At 47.3% G+C, this 20544-nt stretch overlaps 1 protein-coding gene across 16 annotated transcripts in view; it reads left to right on the top strand.

Moving 5' to 3' along the window:
- The window catches only part of SLC39A11 (solute carrier family 39 member 11), a 426997-nt gene that overhangs the window by 178592 nt on the left and 227861 nt on the right, over positions 1–20544 (top strand). For 11 of the 16 annotated variants that reach the window (XM_082439858.1, XM_082439855.1, XM_082439849.1 and 8 more), the window contains one exon: positions 10083–10224. In XM_082439858.1, the coding sequence (XP_082295984.1) occupies positions 10083–10224 (142 nt within the window). The remainder of the gene's footprint in view (positions 1–10082; positions 10225–20544) is intronic. The other 5 variants (XM_082439851.1, XM_082439857.1, XM_082439860.1 and 2 more) reach the window with 1 other exon arrangement.

Below are 20544 nucleotides of genomic sequence, written 5' to 3'. Positions count from 1 at the left end.
TCTTGGAGTCATCAGTTCACCCTGTGGGTCGTGACTGTCTTACAGATGCCCTTTTGCTCTCTCTCTTCTTCCTAGAGTCAAGAAAAATCGTTTTATGATTTTATGGTTGTCAAAGCTATATATTGGTGATGAGCCAGAAACATTCGTTTTTTCCTCCTCAGCGGAGCTCTGGTAAAGATCTCTTTTCCAGCACTGACAATAGAAAGACTGTTTAAAAAATATATATATATATGTATATAATTATTATTTTGTTACTATTATTTATAGTAGTAAAAAAAAAAAAGGAAGGGCTGGGTTTTATAGAATAATTACCTTCTTGGTTTTCATAATCTCTAGCTGGTGTGACTGCAAGGGGAGAAACACACACACAATACATTCTGCTGACTCATCTTTAAGGATGATCAACAGACCTGTATTTGTGGAAGTGATAGACATTTGAGTCCAAGATACCTCATCCAGCCTTTTGATTTTTTTCTGGATAAATATGATCCTATTCCAGTGTAAGCAGAAGTATTTTGCTGAATGTTCTGAACGTTGGGAACAGAAGATAATTGCTTTGAGCACTCTTCCCTAAGGCTTCATCTGCTGAATATTAATAGGTTCTGTGTGTGGCCAAATCAATATGGGAAATGTAGGTTTAAACAAAACCGTTTCTTTGCTGTGGGACTTAGAGTCTTTGTCTCTTCTGTACGGACGTGCTCAAGTTTTCCGCGTTTATCTGTGGAATCCTTTCTCTTGAAGCATCTCAAGGAACAGGGGACCCTGGGAAATGGCTGCTCAGGACAAAAGGGGTCATTCAGGAGATTTGTGTCCACACACAGAAGTGTGTATGGTGTCTCGGTCAACACGCTGCTTTGGCTACAGGAGGCCCAGAGAGTTGTGACTTCAACAGTTTCCATTATTTTGAGCACAGAAGAACCATCACTGGGTCACTGTGTACTGTTAAGTTCTCAGTTTTAGAGAAGGGAAGGCAGACACTGCTGTATTTTGAAGGAGAGTTGATAGGGAGGGAAACCCAGAGGAGGAGAACCCATTGTTTCGCCCTGTAGACCAGTGTTTTTTTCCCCGTTTGACTCAACGTACGTATTCATTTGAAAGGAAGTAAAGCTCACACAGTCCCAATGTTGATTCGAGCTATTTTGACTGTCCCGTTATAGACGCATTTATAAGCCTGAATACGCACGAGCATGACGTTAAGGTATATGATAGTCCTTGTGCTTTTGGCTCTTCCCCAGTCATGAAACCAAAACGTGTCAGTTCACATCAAAACAACAAAACCGATCAAATCAAAACCAACAACATTTTTGTGATGTGGCAGACGAGGTTTTGCCAAAAATAAACCACCAATTCCGAGAGCCAGGTGTGCTGACTGCCGCCATCAGCTGCCTTTGCTTCTGGCAGGTCTGTCCCAGGAATACTGCTGGAAGGAATCAGTTCTCCCGCTGTTCTAGAACTACTTGGGAACCTCCCCCATCTACACAGGGCTTCACGAAGGTATTTGGCCTGAGCTTGGCTCCCAGTATCATCTGTCCATTGAGCCTGCCCTCAACAATTAGGCCTCAACGGTGAAAGCAGTACGGCTCGGTCCCCGCTCCGTCATAAACACAAAGGCCAACAAAGGCACTGAAATCCAGAGGTAGGATTTGGCTATAAAGAGGCCACCCTCGTGATTCAGATTGTGGTGTTATTATTTTTTCTTTCGATTATAGCTTATTTTTATTTTATTTTTTAAAATTTATTTATTTGTGTTTATTTTTGGCTGCGTTGGGTCTTCGTTGCTGTGTGCGGGCTTTCTCTAGTTGCGGCGAGCGGGCTTTTCATTGCAGTGGCTTCTCTTGTTGTGGAGCATGGGCTCTAGGCACGCAGCCTTCAGTAGTTGTGGCACGTGGGCTCAGAAGTTGTGGCTCGTGGGCGCTAGAGCGCAGGCTCAGTAGTTGTGGCGCACGGGCTTAGTTGCTCCGTGGCATGTGGGATCTTCCCGGACCAGGGCTCGAACCCGTGTCCCCTGCATTGGCAGATTCTCAGCCACTGCGCCACCAGGGAAGCCCTCGATTATAGTTTAAATGAAAATACAAACTTTAAAAAATTTTATAGAAAACTTTCCGACCTCTGCGAACATGTCCTTGGGTCCCCATTGGAGAAGCACTGTTTTAGGCGTGTGAGATTGAGTTTTGAGTTTCACCCATGGATCAAGAAGGCTGCATTTTGTCTGTCTGTGCCTATGTGCTGTGGTTGTTTGCACAGATGGCCACAAATTCTCCCCCTGTTGTCATCCATACGATGACACGTGACCCTGGGCCCCCCCCCCCCAACATCGCCCACACACACACAACAAGAGGTGCAGTTGGTTTATCCATCCCTTCAACCTGGATGGTCACTGACCTGCTGTGGTACCATATGTGATGCAAGCAGACTTGACTATAGCACTTGACATTGGATATTTCCTTCTCTTGCTCGGGTTTCACCGAGTTTGCCATATGAATGAGCCCAATTAGCTTGCTGGAGGACGACAGGCCTCATGGAGAAGAATCTAGCAATAATAACTGATTGATGTTCTAAGCCACTAAGTTTTGGGGTATTTTGTTACCAACAATAAGTGTCTAATACGCATGCATTGTTTTTCCTGAGAAGAGAAAGATTTGTCTTTTAGCAGATTTCTGGAGGAATCTGTTATTCTCCAAAAGGATAACAGAGGTCAGAAAAAGTTGCCTGGAAAGACCAGCTGGGGGTTCTCAAAATATTAAGAAGCCAGAAAAGGCTCAGCCTGGATTTTTTTTTTTAATTAATTTTTATTGGGGTATAGTTGATTTACAATGTTGTGTTAGTTTCAGGTGTACAGCAAAGTGAATCAGTTATACATATACATATATTCACTCTTTTTAAGATTCTTTTCCCATGTAGGCCATTACAGAGTATTGAGTAGAGTTCCCTGTGCTACACAGTAGGTCCTTATTAGTTATCTATTTTATATATAGTAGTGTGTCAGTGTGGATTTTATAGATATATTTTAATGACTTCTAGGATTAAGGATAATCATTGAGGATTAGAAAGAAAATACTTCATTGTACTTAGGTATTTGCGTTCATTTAGATTTATATTATTGTTTTAAGGAAAAGTCATATTTTGAGTTATAAGAAAAAGCATAATGGTTTGGAAAATTCTGCCACTCGCCGTCTCTCTGTCAACCATGCTAGTAGGAAACCTGGCTCTTTGGAACTCAGCACAGAGCCACTTACGTGGAGCGGCGATTGGAGGGCTATCTTTGCAGACCCTCAGGGATCTGTACCTTTGCAGAGAGAGCTGTATGGTGCTTTAGAATCTGTTGTACGTGATTAAATAGGCTTGATTATGAATAGTAATTTGGCATCAGAAATAGGAGAAGGTTTTGTCCCTAAAAAGATAGTTTGAGTAATAGCATACTTACATAGCTTAAACATAACTAGAATTCTGTAATTAACTTTGCCTTTGGGAAGCTTTAGGCTGAGGTCGTGGAGGAGATGGGGAGGAAGCTGAAAGATGTGGCCTTGGTGGGATCCTGGGCTTCGGGGTGGAAAGATCTTACCTTCCGGGAAGTGAGCTGGGCTGCCCCGCTCTGAGTATTTGTTCCAGGAAGGGGAGTAGAGTTGGAGCCTTTGGGTGGAGAGTCACAGGGTAGGGGGCTGCCCATCCCCACGTGGTCTCAGGGCTGATGTTGAGGACCTTACACAATCATCAAGGGGAGAGAAGCTGGCGCTGGGTAGAAAGTCATGCTTTTTGCCATTACCTAGAAACTCTTGATACTTTTAAGCCTTTTCTTGCCCTCTCTGCACTAATCCACTTTGCCTTCTTTCTCACGGCCTAAACATTTTGTGTTTACCCGGATCTTTGTCTTCTGTGTTATGCAACATTTCCCCTCTCATTTTGGAGGTTTTGTAGTATCGCTCATTCCTGTAAATTCACTGAGTTCTTGGTCCCTGGACGCTGTGCTAGGCCCTCATAGGAGAGCCGGAAGACACAGCTCCTGCTTTGAGAATCTCATGATTTTGAGATAGCCAAGGAAACCGAGAGTTACTGCGCAGTTTGGCAAATGTGATGAGGGAAACATGTGTGGGATGTCAGGGGAGCACAGAGAGGGAGGCGCATTTAATTCCAACTAGGCTGGGTTTATCCAGGAAGGCTTCCTGGAGGAGGGAGCTCAGGCTTCCTCAGCCAGGATTTTAAAAGCATCAAGGATGGAACAATTAGAAGCTTGAAAACCTGCTTCACTGGCAAGGAGGGGATGTCATGCTGTTACTGTAGGGAGAAGGGACGGAGCTGGGTTGGGGTGGAATCCTAGTGCGCTCAGGCGAGATGAACTGTGCTTCCCAAACCAGTAGGGACCAAGGACTTTGGGTTGTCATTCTCCTTGTCTTTAGGGCTCCTGGCTATGACCTGTGATCCCTCAATGTGTAGGCAAACGAGGCAGGGAAGACAGCAACTACTTGTCCCCTCTGCCACTCTGTGTCCCTGTTTGCTGTGAGGCTGGCCGCTCACAGCCCCGTGCCCGCCTGGCCCCGGGCAGCAGGGCGCTACCGGCCTCCCCGGGAGAGAAGGTCATCTATTATGTAAGCATCACCCATATTCCGGCTGGTGATCGGGGCGACATTTAATTTTTTTTCCATTATGTGGAATAATTTCAGATCGTGGTATGAGTGTCATTATTATTGCAATTTCTTAGTAATGAAAACAGCATCCACTGTTTCCCCTCACCCTGTGTGTCTGGGTTAAGTGGGGAAGGCAGAGGCAGCAGCTGGTGGGGCAGTGGGGGGAGAGGACAAAGCGTGCTCGGGGATGCCAGGCCCCCCCACCCCCCCAGCATCAGTGCGCCTGGGTCCCTGGGGCAGGGACGCGCTGCGGCTTCCCCACTGGGGTGGAGCGCCCGCCTTGCTCGGGCTGTGTGTGTATGGCAAGGGGCACCCGTGAATCCTGCGACCTTTCCCTTTGCTCTTCATCAGGGACCTGTGGCCCCCTGACAAAGCTCAGTTAAAGAGACTGCTCTCCACAGGGCCGGGGAGGCGCAGAGACATCCCGGAGGACCCCCGTGGCCCGAATCGGCATGATAGAGGGTGTGCCTGTGTGGGTCCGGCGGAGGTCGGGCTCGCCACGAGCACGTGGGCGAGTATCGGAGGTTGACGTGCTCTGCTTCCCCTGACGGCTGGTAATAGCAATGGTATGTCCCAGCGGGAGGAGAACCAGAGACAGGTGAGCGCAGGGGCGGGTGCTGTTGGGATGCGGGCGAACGCATCCAGCTGGTTGCCCTGAGTTCTGGGGGCTGCGGGGCCTGCGAGGCTTCGGGACCTCGTGGCGAGTTTCCATTTGTGCTTTGCGTGGGGGGCTGTCATTGCCGTCGCAGACTTCATTTGGAGACGCCTGCATCCTGTCGGGTTGCGCTGCAGGCTTTCAGTCCTTTTGTGGCTCGTCTCTTTGGGGCTGTAGAAACGTCAGCAGCCAGCAGTTGTCTTCCTGGGGCAGCAAACGCCGATGAACAGCATCTGGATTTTATTCCTTGGGGGAGACGTACATATTATGTTTTGAAGTTCTTTTGCTTTCACGTCGAGCATATTGCAGGGCTGCTTTCCTCCCTTCCCACCTCATTTTGTTTCCTCCTTCTTTCCCTGTCTCTCCACTCTCCCTCTTTTCCTTCTGGAAAGTGCTAGGCTTTTCCAGCTCATGTCTCTTGGCGCTGTCTTTTCAGAGTGGGTGGAAGTTGCTCTGTTTATTCTGGGCCAGGGATTTGCCCCAACCATTAATAATAATAATAATAATAATAGTCACAAGAGGACAATGATCTCAAGTTCCTTGGCCCTGGTTGGATGTTGCCCGGCGCCTCCCAGCAGCCCCCTCCCCGCTCTCTGTACCAAGCTGGATTTGGAGGATTGGGTGGGGACGGGGGAGGAGGGCAGGGGACGCACTCGGGGGGTGGCGGGTGATTTAGAAGGAGGGGGAGATTTGTAGCTCGGGAAGGAGCCTGTGTTTCAGTGCCTTGACATTTGGGAGCTACAAGGCGAAACAGCAACCCTGAGCTGCCCAGAGTCCCGGGAACTCAGATGAAATGGTCAGGGGGGAGGAGAGTGACTCATTGCCCCGCCGCCGGGCAGCCTAGCGGGCTCTCAGGGACGCGGTGCAAAGTCAAGAACAGCTTGCATTAGTCAGATGTTTGCCCTGGAAGGGATCACGCCTTCACCTCGCCGTCCTTACGGGGCTGCAAGGATTGAGTGAGGTAGCCCGGATGGAAAAGCTTTGCAGAGATTTAAAAAAAAGCCTCAGAAGTGAAAGACAGTGTTGATATCACGTAAAGAGGGGGCATGCTCAGCAAAGCAAGAAGATGTAGAGAAAGAATTTCCCCCCCCCGGGGGACTTGGTCGCCCCTGCACAGGCCAAAGCTATGTTTATTTAAGGCTCTGGTAAAAGAAACAATGCAGCACCCCCTCCACCTGCAGTGTCCTTGCTGGGTGAGCAGACAGGGCTCCAGGGAGTGAGGGGTGGTGTCAGCCCTGCAGGATGAGAGCCACCTTGGCCCTGCAGGTGCTTCCTGACTCTCCCGCAACATCACGGACATCAGGATAAAGCCACCAAGGCACGGCTGGTGTCCCTTGCCAGGCTGTTCCTTGAAATTCCAAGGGACGTATTTCTCTGTTTTCTTCATCAGCAGTTGAGAGTGGAGGGAGGGGATGTTGGAATCCAGAAGGGAGTGTGAAAGGAGCCCCGGGAGGCTGGCCGGTGCCTGGGCTCAGGGATTCTCAGGGAGCGCCAGGGCCTAGAAGCTGCCCCCCGGCGTCACCCTGTGGGTGCCCCCTGCCACTCCCACGCTGCACAGCTGCCCCGCCCTTCCCAAGGCCACACGTGGGACTGAGTGCCCAGGACGGGGGTGGGTGCAAGTGGGATCTGCTGGGGTTTTGTCCAGCTTTTTACAAGGCAGCCTCTAAGCGAAGCTGGGGTGGGATCGTATTAGTACACCCCGCCCCCAGCGCTGAAATAAAGCAGTACAACCAGCGGCATGTAGGTTGATGAAATGGTCAAAGGATGTGGCCGGCAGGGGGGTCGTGGTGCGAGGTGTGTACCCTCCTGCTCCTTGCCTGAAACCCCATCTTCGAAAGTCAGTGTGGCTTGTTCCCTTCTGTTCAGGTCATTGCTCAAACACCACCTTCTCAGAGAGACCTCCCTCAGCACCGTATCTGGAGGAGCCCTCCAGCTTTGCGTTTCATAATGAGGTGCTAGAAGATGCTAGAAGAATGCCTGGCACGGGGCTTGAACCTGGTACACATGACAATCGTCCTGTGTAACTATGGCGATGAGTTTGTTTTTCTTCTCAACATTATCCTGACCTGGCCCTCGACTTTATAATTTATTGTTAGTTTATTGTCTGTCTCTGGAAGATGCGCGAGGAGAGGGGACTTGACTGTTTTGTACCATCAGGACCTAAAATGGTTCTGGTGCACAGTCGATGCTTAATATAAGTTTGCCAGACACGTGAAAGGCAGGCTTCCTGGAGGAAGCGGGAAAATTCTTATCTTGACAATAAAAAGAGGGTCTGTGCATTCTCAGCATGACCAGCAATACAGGGAGGTCCTGATCGTCCTAAATCTTTCTGAAGCCGGGTTTCTCAACTTCAACACTATTGGCATTTGGCCGCATCATCCTCTGTGGTGGGAGCCGTCCTGCATGACATGGGGCTTTTAGCAGCATCGCTGGCCTCTACCCACTAGATGTCCGCACCCTTCTTCTCCCCCCACGCCCGCATACAAAAACGCCCATTGCCAGATGTCCTTTGCAGACAGAGACACCCCAGTTGAAAACTGCTGTCCTCGATTAAAACCAGGGTCTCTCCCAGCTGCACCCGACTGATCGGCCCCCATCAAAGCAGCAGCCCCGAGCATATTAAGGTGGCCGCATCTCTGCTGTAATGAAGTGGTTCTCTTTCTGTATCCTTCCCAAAGCTCCGCATCAATCACATTCTAAAAAGAAGCAAGACAAAGGAAGAAACACCAGCCGACGCACGCACTCTCCTAGTGAAACACGTCTTTTATGGCTGCAGTGATTCCTCAGATGTCAGCGTGAGATGTAGGATTAGAAATAATTAAAGCTTATAAACAAACAAAGAGCTGCGACTATGTGGCCCGAGGCACATGGCGCAGACACCAGCTGTCACTCAGTGGGGGTGGGGTGGGGGGAGAGGCTGGCCTTCCCCAAGTCCCTTCTGTCCCCAAGAATCATCCATCTGCAGCGTCAACCTTGACTCATACAATGGGACGGTCTGCCTCTCTCGGTGCCTCTCTCAGTGACAGAGCAGGTGAAAGCCCGCAGCCCCTAGGATTCTACAGAGGGTCCTAAGAACTTTAACGAGGGCAGCTCAAACCACACCACCAGGCTTTTTTTCCCTTTTAAAGCAAAGTTAAAGGAGGTGTCGGCATCCTTTAATAATTAAAGTGCATTATAAGGGAACTATATTCCATATCCTGTGATAAACCATAATGGAAAAGAATGTGAAAAGGAGTGTGTGTGTGTGTGTGTGTGTGTGTGTGTGTGTATAAAACTGAATCACTTTGCTGTACAGCAGAAATTAACACAACATTGTAAATCAACTATACTTCAATTAAAAAAATGCATTATAGAAGACATTGCAAATAAATGATTAGGACAATATCAATATATTGGAGAAATGAGAGGATGTGAGAGGAAGGGTTTATGTTTTCGTTGTTCACATTTAGTTGGACAGAAATAATGAAGTAAAATGTCAGAATCATTAGTTTCTCTTTCTGATCCCTGATCAACATGATGATGAGAAAACAAGAAGGGGTGTGTGTGTGTGTGTGTGTGTGTGTGTGTGTGTGTGTGTGTGTGTAAGCCACAGCCAGGCATAACTTTTGTGAGATTCCTTCATGAAACTTACCCAAGAAAACAGTTTCAGTATTTGCTTATGAATAGATGCATTTCAGTGATTGGATTAATAAGCCTTCTTCTCTCCCCTTTTAGGGACACACGTTTATTTATTATTAATTAATTGATTTGCACTGGGTCTTAGTTGTGGCAGGCGGGCTCCTTAGTTGCGGCTCGTGGACTCCTTAGTTGTGGCGTGTGAACTCTTAGTTGTGGCATGGATGCGGGATCTAGTTCCCTGACCAGGGATCGAACCCGGGCCCCCTGCATTGGGAGCGCGGAGGCTTGTCCACTGCGCCACCAGGGAAGTCCTGGGACACACATTTTAAATGGAAACTTCTGTTTAGAACTATTTTTGCCTGGTTTTCAAAAAATACCTGCCGTTCCTTTCCCCATCGAGATGATTCTGTTCACCTTCCCTAGGGTCAGCGGGTTCCTGCCGATGTCTTTGGAGGAGAAGCTCACAGCCCCTTTGTAGGTTCACCTGTTTTCTCCTCCTTTGTTCCACTGGAACATAAGCTCCATGAGAGCTAGAACTTTGTTCGTTCACCAAGTATCCACACGGTTGGCAGTCAGTAAATATTTCTTAAATAAACATGGGGATCAAAATCAAGACTTTGCGTAGTTAATGCAAAAGCAGTCAAAATGACTGGTTACGGACAAAGCAGAAGGGTGACATGGTGACTTAAGGCTGTCTGGGCTTGCCTCCAACTGTGCTGTGTCCTCCACGACTGTCACTTTCCCTCCTTTGAGGTGCTTTTGTTTGACTCTCGTCCCCTTTTGATCTCTGGAGAGGTGGTGACCTTGGTGCCTGCTCCAAGGCTGCCATTAAGCGGACCTGCCCTCCAGGCTTCTTTTGACATTTGGGGAACTGAGTCCGTTCTGCCATCTGCCCGGCGGTGGTGAATCGTGGAGGGGGGTTTGATGTTTGACCCGCTCTTTCCCAGTGTGTGTTCTTCCCATTTCTAGGATCAGCACCGACGCCTCAGGTCCCGTTGTTGTCATCCTCAAAGTTCTGCAGCCGGAAAGCTTGTCGCCTTGCTCATGACTCAGCCCAGCCTGACAGCTGGGGTTGGCCCGGGGCTCTCGGTAGAGAAGGGCAAACCACCTTGGCTGCCGGGAGCTGGAGGGGCCGGGGGAGTGAAGGCAGAGAGGTGTTACGGTGATGCCCCTGCTTCTCGTTTCAGGGTGCAGCAGAAGACCCCCAGATGGCCCTGGCACTGAACCTCGACCCTGCGTTGATGAAGAAGTCTGATGCTGAGGGTCCCAGGCTGCTCTTCCCCGAGAGTGAACTTTCCATCCGGATAGGTAGAGCTGGGCTTCTTTCAGGCAAGCTCCCTGCTGCAGACCCGGGGCCGAGTGAGACAGGGGAGACTCAGGCCTGGTGGCGGGAGGGATGGCAGGGAAATGCCAGGTGCTGTGTCCTGTCCTCGCAAAGTACCCACCCCACTGTCGCACGGCGCTGAGCCAGCGTCCGGCCCCGTGCTTTCCTTCCCCCGTTGGTTCTCCAAACCACCCGCTTAGTGCACAGGAGGTAACAGGGCCTTTTGATTGCTTTTCCAACTTGGGCAAGTGGGCCAGGGCCACTCTGATGGGATTGGACTGGTTTGGGTTGGAGTGGATGGGCATCTGTCCCTCGGTCTCCCCCTCCCTGACGGACCCTGGATGTTCCTTTCCATTTACGTGACTTTCATCTTTCTGGTCCATCTGGGGAAACTGACTGTTGCTCTCACTGATTCAGTTGGGAGCCAGAAAACCTGAAAACACTGATGGCAAAGTCATGCCTTTTGTCTTAAGTTAGAGGGACTGCGTCCCTCAAGAGGAATCGGGTAGGAATTCCTGAATCTCCGTCGGGGAGGTGCAGACTGGGCCGGTGCCCCCTGAAGGAGTTCAGAGGATCATGCCGGTTTCCAGTCTCCGTGTAGGACTCCCCGCTCCTTGCCCGGTCATGGCTCACCCAGGGCAGTTGGCTAATTTAAGCACCAGTTTGCACCAGGAGAGGTGGATGCCTGTTTTTTCCTTTGCATTTATTCAAGTCCCACGTTTAGCGGGCGAGCGCCACCCCCTCCCCCTCTCCCCCTTCCCCCCCAAGGCTGTGAAACGTTTGTCCCTCCCCCTCCCCACTTCTGTAAACCTCAGACTCGGGAACTAAAACCAGGCAAAGGGTGTTGAGAGCGGCTGCCTCCTGCCTTGCTTGGAGTTCTCCCACAGGTGCGCCGGGGAGAAACAGACTGGTGACCAGTCGCTGTCTTCACGTTAGTGATTTAAGGGAGAAAGTCCTTTCATGTTTCCGGGCTGGCACGTTAATTTGCTGTTTCCACCCTGTGTCGGCTGAGGTGATCGCTAGACCGCGGTACAGTAAACGTACAAAAGTTACAGCAATGCCCCGGCCAGTTCTCAATTATCTGTGTTCAGCTTATGTCCTGCATGAATTATTCATGGAGAACTCGAATACCTTCTCCACTTGGGTTGCGGCTCACTGCCGCCTGCCGCTTTGGATGTGGGATGTAATCAGGAAACGAAAATCCATCTAACATGAGCTCAAGTAATAGAGGGTGAGCATGAGAAACCTGCCCGCTGTGTCCAGTCACGCTTGTCATTCATACTCAAATCAGAACCGCTCGGTGCCGTCTGCTGTTCTCCTCTTATTGGAGAGTCAGGAGCTGCCAGTGGCCAGCGTGGGGCACCATCCCCCAGCAGAGATCGTCATTTTCCATGCCGGGTCGTGGGAACACAGGGACAGGAGGCTTTCTCTCAGTTCTCCCCAGCTGTCCTGTCGTGGAGCTCCTGTGATCCCCTATGAAGACATTATGGTCCTGATTCTCTTTTTTTTTTGCTATAAAAATAAAATAGGAGACTTTATGGTCTTGATTCTTTTTTTTTTTTTTTTTTGCTATAAAAATAAAATAGGAGACATTATGGTCCTGATTCTTTTTTTGTTTTTCAGTATAAAAATAAAATAGGAGACTTTATGGTCCTGATTTTTTTTTTTTTGCTATAAAAATAGAATAGGAGCACCTTTTAATTTATTCTGAGGCCAGTAATACCCTGATACCAAATGGATATCAAGGCATCACCAGAAAACTACAGACCAGTATATTTTTTAATAAGACAGAAATACCCAAATCACTCCAATGCCATATTTACATTCCTGATTCTGAGCCTTCTCTATGATGAAGAAATTGGGCAGATTTTATTCTATCCCATTTTTTCAATCTTCAAGGCCACAGGGGGGAAGGTTCAGTGCCTGTCAATCAATCAAAAAAAAAAAAAAGGTAAAAAGGGGCGATCCCTTTGAGATGAACCTTTTCCGCTGGGGCCATGGGAATATAGGGCCAGCGGGAGTTGACTTTCCTGGAAAGTCTCCCAGGATTGCTGGATCTTCTTGGCCACCCCAGGGTGGAGCCGTGAGCGGAGACAGCGTGGGAGACGATGCAATCCAGTCCTCTGCTCAGAAACACCTAGGCATCGCCTGTTACCAGGTTACCAAGCAACCCTCAGTCGTTGTTGCTAACTGTTCAGATACAGAGGCAAATGCAGCCCTTGGGGGAGCGCAAAGATGGTCTGCAGAGACCGAGGGAACCCAGCCACCTCCGGAAAGGTTGCTCTTCTTCTCACCTGGACACACCTGTGGCTGTCAGGCAGTTGAAGACTTTAAAACTGGTAATGGCTATTTGATGGCTGGCCTTGTGCAGATCAAGTCTGAATACGTGTTATTTGTACTACCATCTGGATTTGCCCTTGAGCTAGCTGTAAATGGAGCCCGGAGATTGGTTTAATGGGTGTTTAGTGAATAACATCAGCCTTTAAAAAATAATGTTGGCGCTGCTGTTATAATGTCCCATAATTGGTTCAACAAGAGGAAAAGCCAGAAAAACCACACTGTGGAGAAGGAGGTAAGGCTGCTCTGAGCATCGCCAGCAGCCCAAGCTGGGAAAAGCGTTTATGCATTTATGAGTGCCTTCCTGTGTACGTCTTGGTGCCAAATGTTTTACAATATCAACTGTTCTCAGGGCCGGGGATATTTTGGGACTTCGCTAGACCAGAAGTTCTTATAAATCAGTCTCTCTCTCTCTGTCTCTCTCTCTCTCTCTCCCACCCCCCTCAACTATTTATCTCTCTCCAGCTAGCTTTCTTTTAATTAAGAAAGTAATAACATGGATTCCAAATAAAAGTAAATTTTCTTCCGCCTTCGGATCCCTTATGGTCTAGGTTCCCATCTCAGACACAAACACTGTTTCTAGGTTCTTGTGTTTCCTTTCAGAAATATTATGTTTATACCATCATACTTGGCCCGTTATTCTGTGCCTTGTGTTTTTCACTTAATAACACATTTTGGTTTTTGTTTCCTGGGCATTCATTGATTCTTATTCTTGGCCATGATCTTACCTAATTAGTCCCCTCTTGATGGCCCTTTAGGGTGTTTACACTCTTTTGCTATTATGAAGAAAGTGGCAGAGAGCACTTCCACGCATACACCTCTGTGGGCAATTCTATTGTCGAGTAAATTCTAGAAACAAGGCCAGGGGTTCTGTACATCTGGGGTCCATGAGTGGGCAGCAAAGGGTTTATGAACCTCTTGGAATCTAATGCAAAAAGATACGTGTTTTTGGAAGGCAAAGATCTATAACGTCCATCACACTTCAGATGGCTCCACGACCCCAGTGTTTATCTAGAACTTGGCTTTTTTGCCTCAGCCTCCCCCATTCAGCCTCCAGTGGACTTCTTTTTTTTTTTTTTTTTCTCACTAGCACTCTCTTTAGGCTAAAGAAGGGTAAATTTTTTTCTTTTTTAGTTTAACATCTTCATTGGAGTATAATTGCTTTACAATGTTGTGTTAGTTTCTGCCGTACAACAAAGTGAATCAGCTGTATGCATACATATATCCCGATATCTCCTCCCTCTTGCGTCTCCCTCCCACCCTCCCTATCCCACCCCTCTAGGTGGTCACAAAGCACCAAGCTGATCTCCCTGTGCTATGCGGCTGCTTCCCACTAGCTATCTATTTTACATTTGGTAGTGTATATACGTCCATGCCACTCTCTCACTTCGTCCCAGCTTACACCTTCCCCCTCCCCGTGTCCTCAAGTGCATTCTGTATGTCTGCGTCTTTATATTGCTGTCCTGCCCCTGGGTTTGTCAGAACCATTTTTTTTTTAAAGAAGGGTAATTGTTAACTGCCCCATTTCCATATGTTGTTTGTTCTGAGAGAGGAAGCTGAAACTTTTCAAGGGTTTTTTTCTCATGGATCCATTATCTTGGCAGATGGAGGACTGTCTGTAATTTTGTGTACCTGTGGAAGGAACAGAAGTAGGCCTTATTCTCCAGGACAGAAAGAGGTGGATTTAATTTGGGAAATTAGTTGTGAAGTGGCTTCTATTTATTATCTATAAACCTTTCCAAAGCTTGTTGGGTGGAGAAGTGAACGGCGATTTAAGTCAGGCAAGAGTAAGCCGTAAGAAACTCTGGTTAGAAACACATTTTTCCTTGATGCCATATTCTTTTATGTTAGGAGAATTCACCTGGCAATGATAATTCTACCTGGACAGCCTGGCAGATGAGAAACCATGTTTTGCACAACGAAACAGATGCAGACCTAGCGTCAAGTGGCTTATAAATTTGGAGAAACTGCCAACTCCAGTCACATGTATTTGTTTGTATCTTAGGAATTCCTCATTGGTTGTGCTCCGGACTTGCTGGGTGGCATCTTCCCGTAGAACTAGAGCTGATCTTGGGAGACAGAATTTGCCTTTTCCAGCTCAAGGTTCCCAAGTGCCCGACCCCGAGATGAGCATCTACAGGGCTTGTCCACTGAGAGTCAGGAAGGCGCTTGGATGTGCTCTGATGCCCTTCCCCCTCTCCAAGGCACCCCCACCTCTCCTCCAGGTATCATACTGTCGTCTTTCAATCATGTACTTGGAATCATTCCTCTCCCCTGTTTTCCCCTTTAAGTATCCTCCCTTCGGTGCCTCTGGGAAGAGACTTGATCAACTGTTGAATGTGGAGGCATCAGTTATCAACAGTGTTTTACTTCTGCTCATGTGTTACGTCTTAACCGGGGATAGTTTCCTTAGCTGAAGTGTTTTCACACTGGTTGGCCTTTGGAGGATTATATTTTCCAGCACACGTGTGGGCCTGGGGCGGGGAAGCCGTCGCTGTGGGGTGAGATCCCTTCTCGGAGGCCAGCTGCCTGTTCGCTCTGTAAGACCAGCCACGTGTATTCAACTCCCAGCTCCTAGATTTCCTTGGCACCAAAATCCTTTAAAATAGCCGAACCCCAGGGAAGCAAAGAGGACTTCTTTTAAACAGCTTCAAGCTTCCTCTGACAATCACCTTTTTCTTCTCCCATATCTTCTAATTTTCCAAGTCTTCTTTGACTTCTGTCACCGATATTTCCAGTCAAATTTAGTACACTTAAATTTGATCAGGAGCCAGATGTAGCTCTTAGGAGAAATTTTGATTGATTGATTGATTTTTTTTTATGACTAGGTCTCCAAAATAATGTGTTTAGGGAAGTCTCTGAGAGGTTATTCGTAATTTTGAATTTTTATCAGTAAGCTCTCTACAGATGAAAGAATGACTTCACAGTTATTCATGTAATTTAATGTCTTGGCATGTGGTTTTAGCAATTAGACTCTTTTTTTTTTTTTTTTTCTATAACTGGTTGGTCAGGGGACATTTTCAAGTCTTCTCCTGGCCTCCTTGAGAGGAGTTGCCTGGGACCTGAAAAATAGGCAGGTCCTAGCTTTGCTCCATCCTTTCCGGGTGAGGGCCTGTAACCTGGGCTTCTTCATTCAAAAGGGCACGAACCCAACCTGTCAGCACATGGCAATAGCACTGAGGCTATTAGGCTATTAAAATATGCCACGTCTTAATTCCAAAACAAAAAACAAAAAACAAAAACCCCAAAATATTTTGCCAAAGGATAAAGCAAAGTGTTCAACAATAATAATTACCAGGAGCTTTTTAGCATCATGGATGTTAAGTAAAATAAGGAAGTGGTACAGAAATACCCTCCGGAACAGGGCTCTGTGTGGGTGGCCTGAGTGTTTTGACTCAGGGGAACATTATTAGGTGGATACATTTTATAGATTCTTCTGCTTCTGATGAATGTTACATTCTGCCTGCCTCGTATTTGCCACTCCAACAGCACTTTTCCTGTTTATTTGCTTTTTTTTTTTTTCTTTTCCTGCCCTGATTTTCTGAGCTAGGCAGCCAACTTGGAGTGCATTTTCATGAGGCCCAGGCCTAGAGGCAGTCTGGTACTTGTATACGTTTGCTTGGGCTGCCCTAACAAAGCACCGCAGGATGAGTGGCTTGTGCGGCGGAAATCGATTTTCTCACAGTTCCGGAGGCTTGAGGTCTGAGATCAAGGTGTGGGCAGGGTTGGTTTCTCCCGAGGCCTCTCTCCTTGGCTTGTAGACGGCCGCCTTCTCCCTGTGTCTGCACCTGATCTTCCCTCTGCCTGTGTCCTGATCTCCTCTTACCAGTCCTGTTGGATTAGGGTCTACCCGAATGACCTCATTTTAATGTAATTACCTCTTTAAAAACCCTATCTCCAAATACAGGTAAATTCTGAGTACTGGGGCTTAGGGCTTCAGTGCATGGATTTCAGGTGGACACGGCTCAGCCCATAATAGTGCTTAACAATGTTTTTGAAACGTTGTCTTCCTGGGGATGGTAACCCACCTGAAGGAACACCAGGTGGCACAAGCTCTTACTTGGTTCCCTTCCTTCATTCTTCCCTCCCTCCCTCCCTCCCTCCCTTCCTCCCTTCCTCCCTTCCTTCCTTCCTTCCTCCCTCCCTTCCTTCCTCCCTCCCTTCCTTCCATCTTTTAAATTCTCTCACTGTATTTCTGTCTCTTTATCTGTTTGTCTCGTACCTGGATGTGCTAGGAATGCTGAGTAAGTGTGGAAGAGAGTTGGATGAAGTTGGAGAGCTTCTCTGAGACAGCAAGGAGAGAGAAAGTCAAATGATTCGAAGTCCGATCGTACAAGACTCCTGGCAGGTGTGCGCTCTCTGCTAATGAAATCAAAGGGGCGGGGCAATGCTGTTCACCACCACCATCACCTGACATGATCGGCTCAGGTACCCTCGGGGGAGGTTCATATTCATATACATTGGAACGCCGTAGGTGTGCTCTCCTGACTGTGTTGAGTTCCCAGGGCTGCCATAACAACGTACCACAAACGGTGTGTCCTCACAGAAACGTTTGCTCTCACAGCTCCAGAGGCTAGAAGTCGGAAGTCAGAGCGTCCGCAGGGCCACACTCCGATAACTTCCTTGATTCTAGCAACTTCTGGTGGCTCCTGACATACCTTGGCTTGTAACCGCATCACGCCAGCCTCAACTGCCGCTGTCATGTGGCCTTCTTCCCTGTGTGTGTTTCTGTGTGTCGGTATCTGAATCACCCTCTTTTTTCTCTTACAAAGACACCAGTTGTTGGATTTAGAGCCCACCCTAATCCAGTATGATTGCTTTTTAACTAATTCCATCTGCAAAGACTCTATTTCCAAGGAAGGTCACATTCTGAGGCTTAGGTGGACAAGAATTTGGGGGGAACCCTTTTCAACCCGGTCCATTGATCAGCCCCACGCTCTGACCCCCTCCGTGGCCAGGCTTCAGGGAGCTTGGTTAGGCCGGAGGGGCTTTTGTCATGCACAAGGGAGGGAGAGGGGAGAAAATGGGAGGAAACAAGAGGAGGCTAATCCTGGCAATAATAGAAACCGACTTAAATTCATCGGGAGCCTTTAGAGCAGCTGCCAGGGCTCTTTGTCTGAAATATTCATTAAGCATCTACCAAGGAGTTAGGGATACTGTCTCCTTATGCAAAATTTAACATTTGCTGGGCTAGTAGGTTCTGTCCTATTTATTAGCATTCTGACACATTCATTTCAGCTCACAAGTCTATTAAACAGGGAAATGTGTTTTCAATGTGCTTTTGGGAAGCAGAGCAGACAAGTGTCTTGGGCAACGCCAGCCCCGTCAGGATATTCCTGCCAAGCTTTCATCACCCAGAGATTTCGGGGTGCCTGCTGCCAAAGCCGGGCAACCCGGGCTCTTTTCAGATCATTTCGTTTTGTTTCCCAGATGTTACTTTTTGCAGAAGCTCCTGAAGCTGGAGAAGCATAGGGCGGCACTTTGGTTTCAAGTATTTCAGATCTTTAGGGGTCCTTTCTATTTATTCACTCCCATCTCAATTGTTTATTTTTCCCCCCTTCTGGCTTTTATGGAAAGAGCCCAAGGAGGGAGCTGGTTTTGAGCCCATGAAACTGGGAGGAAACGGATGCCGCTTACTGAGAGAGGCAGCCGTAGAGCAGGAATGTGCTGATGGGGTGGATGAGGAATTGGGCTTTGAACCTGTGTCTTCAACAGTGACAACTCCGGCGTCTGGGATGAGGTCAGTGCAGCCCTGCCTGCAAGAAAAGGCGTCCGTGAGAAGCTCCATTCAACCTGGGCTGTCTTTGTCAGCGCGTGCCTCCTGTTCGGCCTCCCATCTCCTCTTTGGGCTGTGGGCGTTCTGGTATTTTGTTCTGCTTTCTTCTCTCTGGTGCATTTCCCCTCCTGGGACCAGAGAAAGAAAACAGCCCGAAGTGTCTGAACACTAAATCAGCTGTCGATTTTGAGGGTCGCAGTATTTTGGAGATGTTGAGGGATGTGCCAGCGACACAGTTGGTTACCCAAAACAGGGCTGACTCTCAGGATTCCCGACTCCTGATGACCCCAAACTAGTCATTGGCCTGGGAGGGGGAGGGCGGGAGGGAGGCAGAGGCATTCCTTGAGGAGGGCAGAGGAAGCATGCGGTGTCTCTCGCAGCTCTCAGATATGTGAGCCAGAGATCTCTGCCCTCTTCCCTAAGAAACCAGGCTCAGCCGGCGGTATTGCCGCCCTGATCCCCGGCAGGTCTTGGAAAGATTTGCTCAGGTCAAACTCAGTAAACATTGATCCTGTTCTTACTAGTAGGGAAGTGTCTGTCATACACATAGAAACAGTTAGGAGACATGTGCCTTCAAGGAGATTCAAGCATTCTCGGGAAACAAATCTGGGCATTTTATATGGTTCAACCTAACATATGTAAACCTCTGACCATCCCTCAAGTGGGTCTTGAATATGTCCTTGGTGCTCCCGCCCAGAGCCTTCTATTTTGAGTTATTTTTGGGTAAGGAGTGAGGTCGAGTTTGGAGTTCAGGCTTTTTTTAATGGGGATGTCCAATGGTTGCAACACCATGTATTGGAAAGACTGACCTTTCTCCATCAAATTGCCTCTGTGCTTTTGTAAAAAGTTAATTGACCATATTTGTGTGGATCTACTTTTTGACTCTCCATTCGGCTTCTTTGGTTTATATGTCTGTTCTTTCACCAATCTCACATTCTCTTAATTATGGTAGCTTTAGTCTAAGTCTTGCCATCAGATATTGTGTGTTCTTCCACTTTATTCTTTTTCAAAATTGTTTTGGTTATTCTAGTTCCTTTGAATCAGCTTGTTAATGTCTATAAAAAATCCTCATGGGCTTTTGGCTTTTGGTTGGGATTGCATTGAATCTATAAATTAATTTGGGGAAAACTAACATCTTAATAATCTTGTCTTCCATTTCATAAACATGGTATAGCTCTCCATTTATTTAAGTTGTCTTTAATTTCTTCTATCAGTGTTTTGTGGTTTTCAGCATATATAACTTAACATATATTTGGTTAGATTCATACCTAATTATTTCCTTTTATGGTGCTATTATAAATGGTATGGTGTTTTAAATTTAAATTTATAATTATTCATTTCTAGTATACAGAAATATAATTGATTTATGCATGTTAGCCTTGTATCCTGCAACCTGGCTAACTCATTTATTAGTTCTAAGAGTTTTTTTGTAGATTCCTTGGGATTTTCTATGTCATGTCTGTGAATACTAACAGTTCTATTTCTTCCTTCCAATCTGTATGCCTTTTATTTCTTTTTCTTGCCTAATTGCACTGGCGAAGATGTCAGATAAGACTGGTGAGAGCAGACATTCTTGCCTTATTCCTGATCTTAGGGAGAAAGCATTCAGTCTTTTACCATTAAGTACGATGTCATCTATACGTTTATGGTAGACGAAAGGCATTGATATTTGAAAAGCCGTCAAGTTCCTGAAAGATGGCATGCTGCAGAGACGGTACAGAGTTGGAGTGGGTCAGAGAATACTGGATAACTGTGAGACTGGGTTTGAATTCTGACTCCACCTCTTAGCAGCTGCTAGACCTTGGGCAACCTTCTTAACCCTGCCTTTTCCTTCAGTTTCTGTATCTAAAATGGGGATAATAGTAATTACTTGACAGAGTTACAGTGAAGACAGGCTAAGTTAATACAAGTAAAATGCTTAGAATAGTGCTTACTGCTTTGTATGTCCTCAGTGAATATTAGTTATTATTCTGTCTGGACAGCAGTAAAAATGGCCAGAGCACTCAGGGTGCCTGAATATGGGACTTTTTTTTTTTTGGCCCAGACTGTAGAGATTTTGCTGTCCACCTTGAAAAGTACAGAGAGCTTTTGGGTTTGGATGTGGTTTTCTCTAGTCATTAAACACCCTTGTGTCTCCAGTGTCCTCGAGGTGCTCAGAAAGATGGACAGCATTTACATTCAGGGTAACAAATCAGGGATGGAGTATCCACAC

This window comes from Balaenoptera physalus (assembly GCF_965194825.1).
Source record: "Balaenoptera physalus genome assembly, chromosome: 20".
Lineage (NCBI taxonomy): Eukaryota > Metazoa > Chordata > Mammalia > Artiodactyla > Balaenopteridae > Balaenoptera > Balaenoptera physalus.
This window is presented reverse-complemented; position numbering and strand designations above follow the sequence as displayed.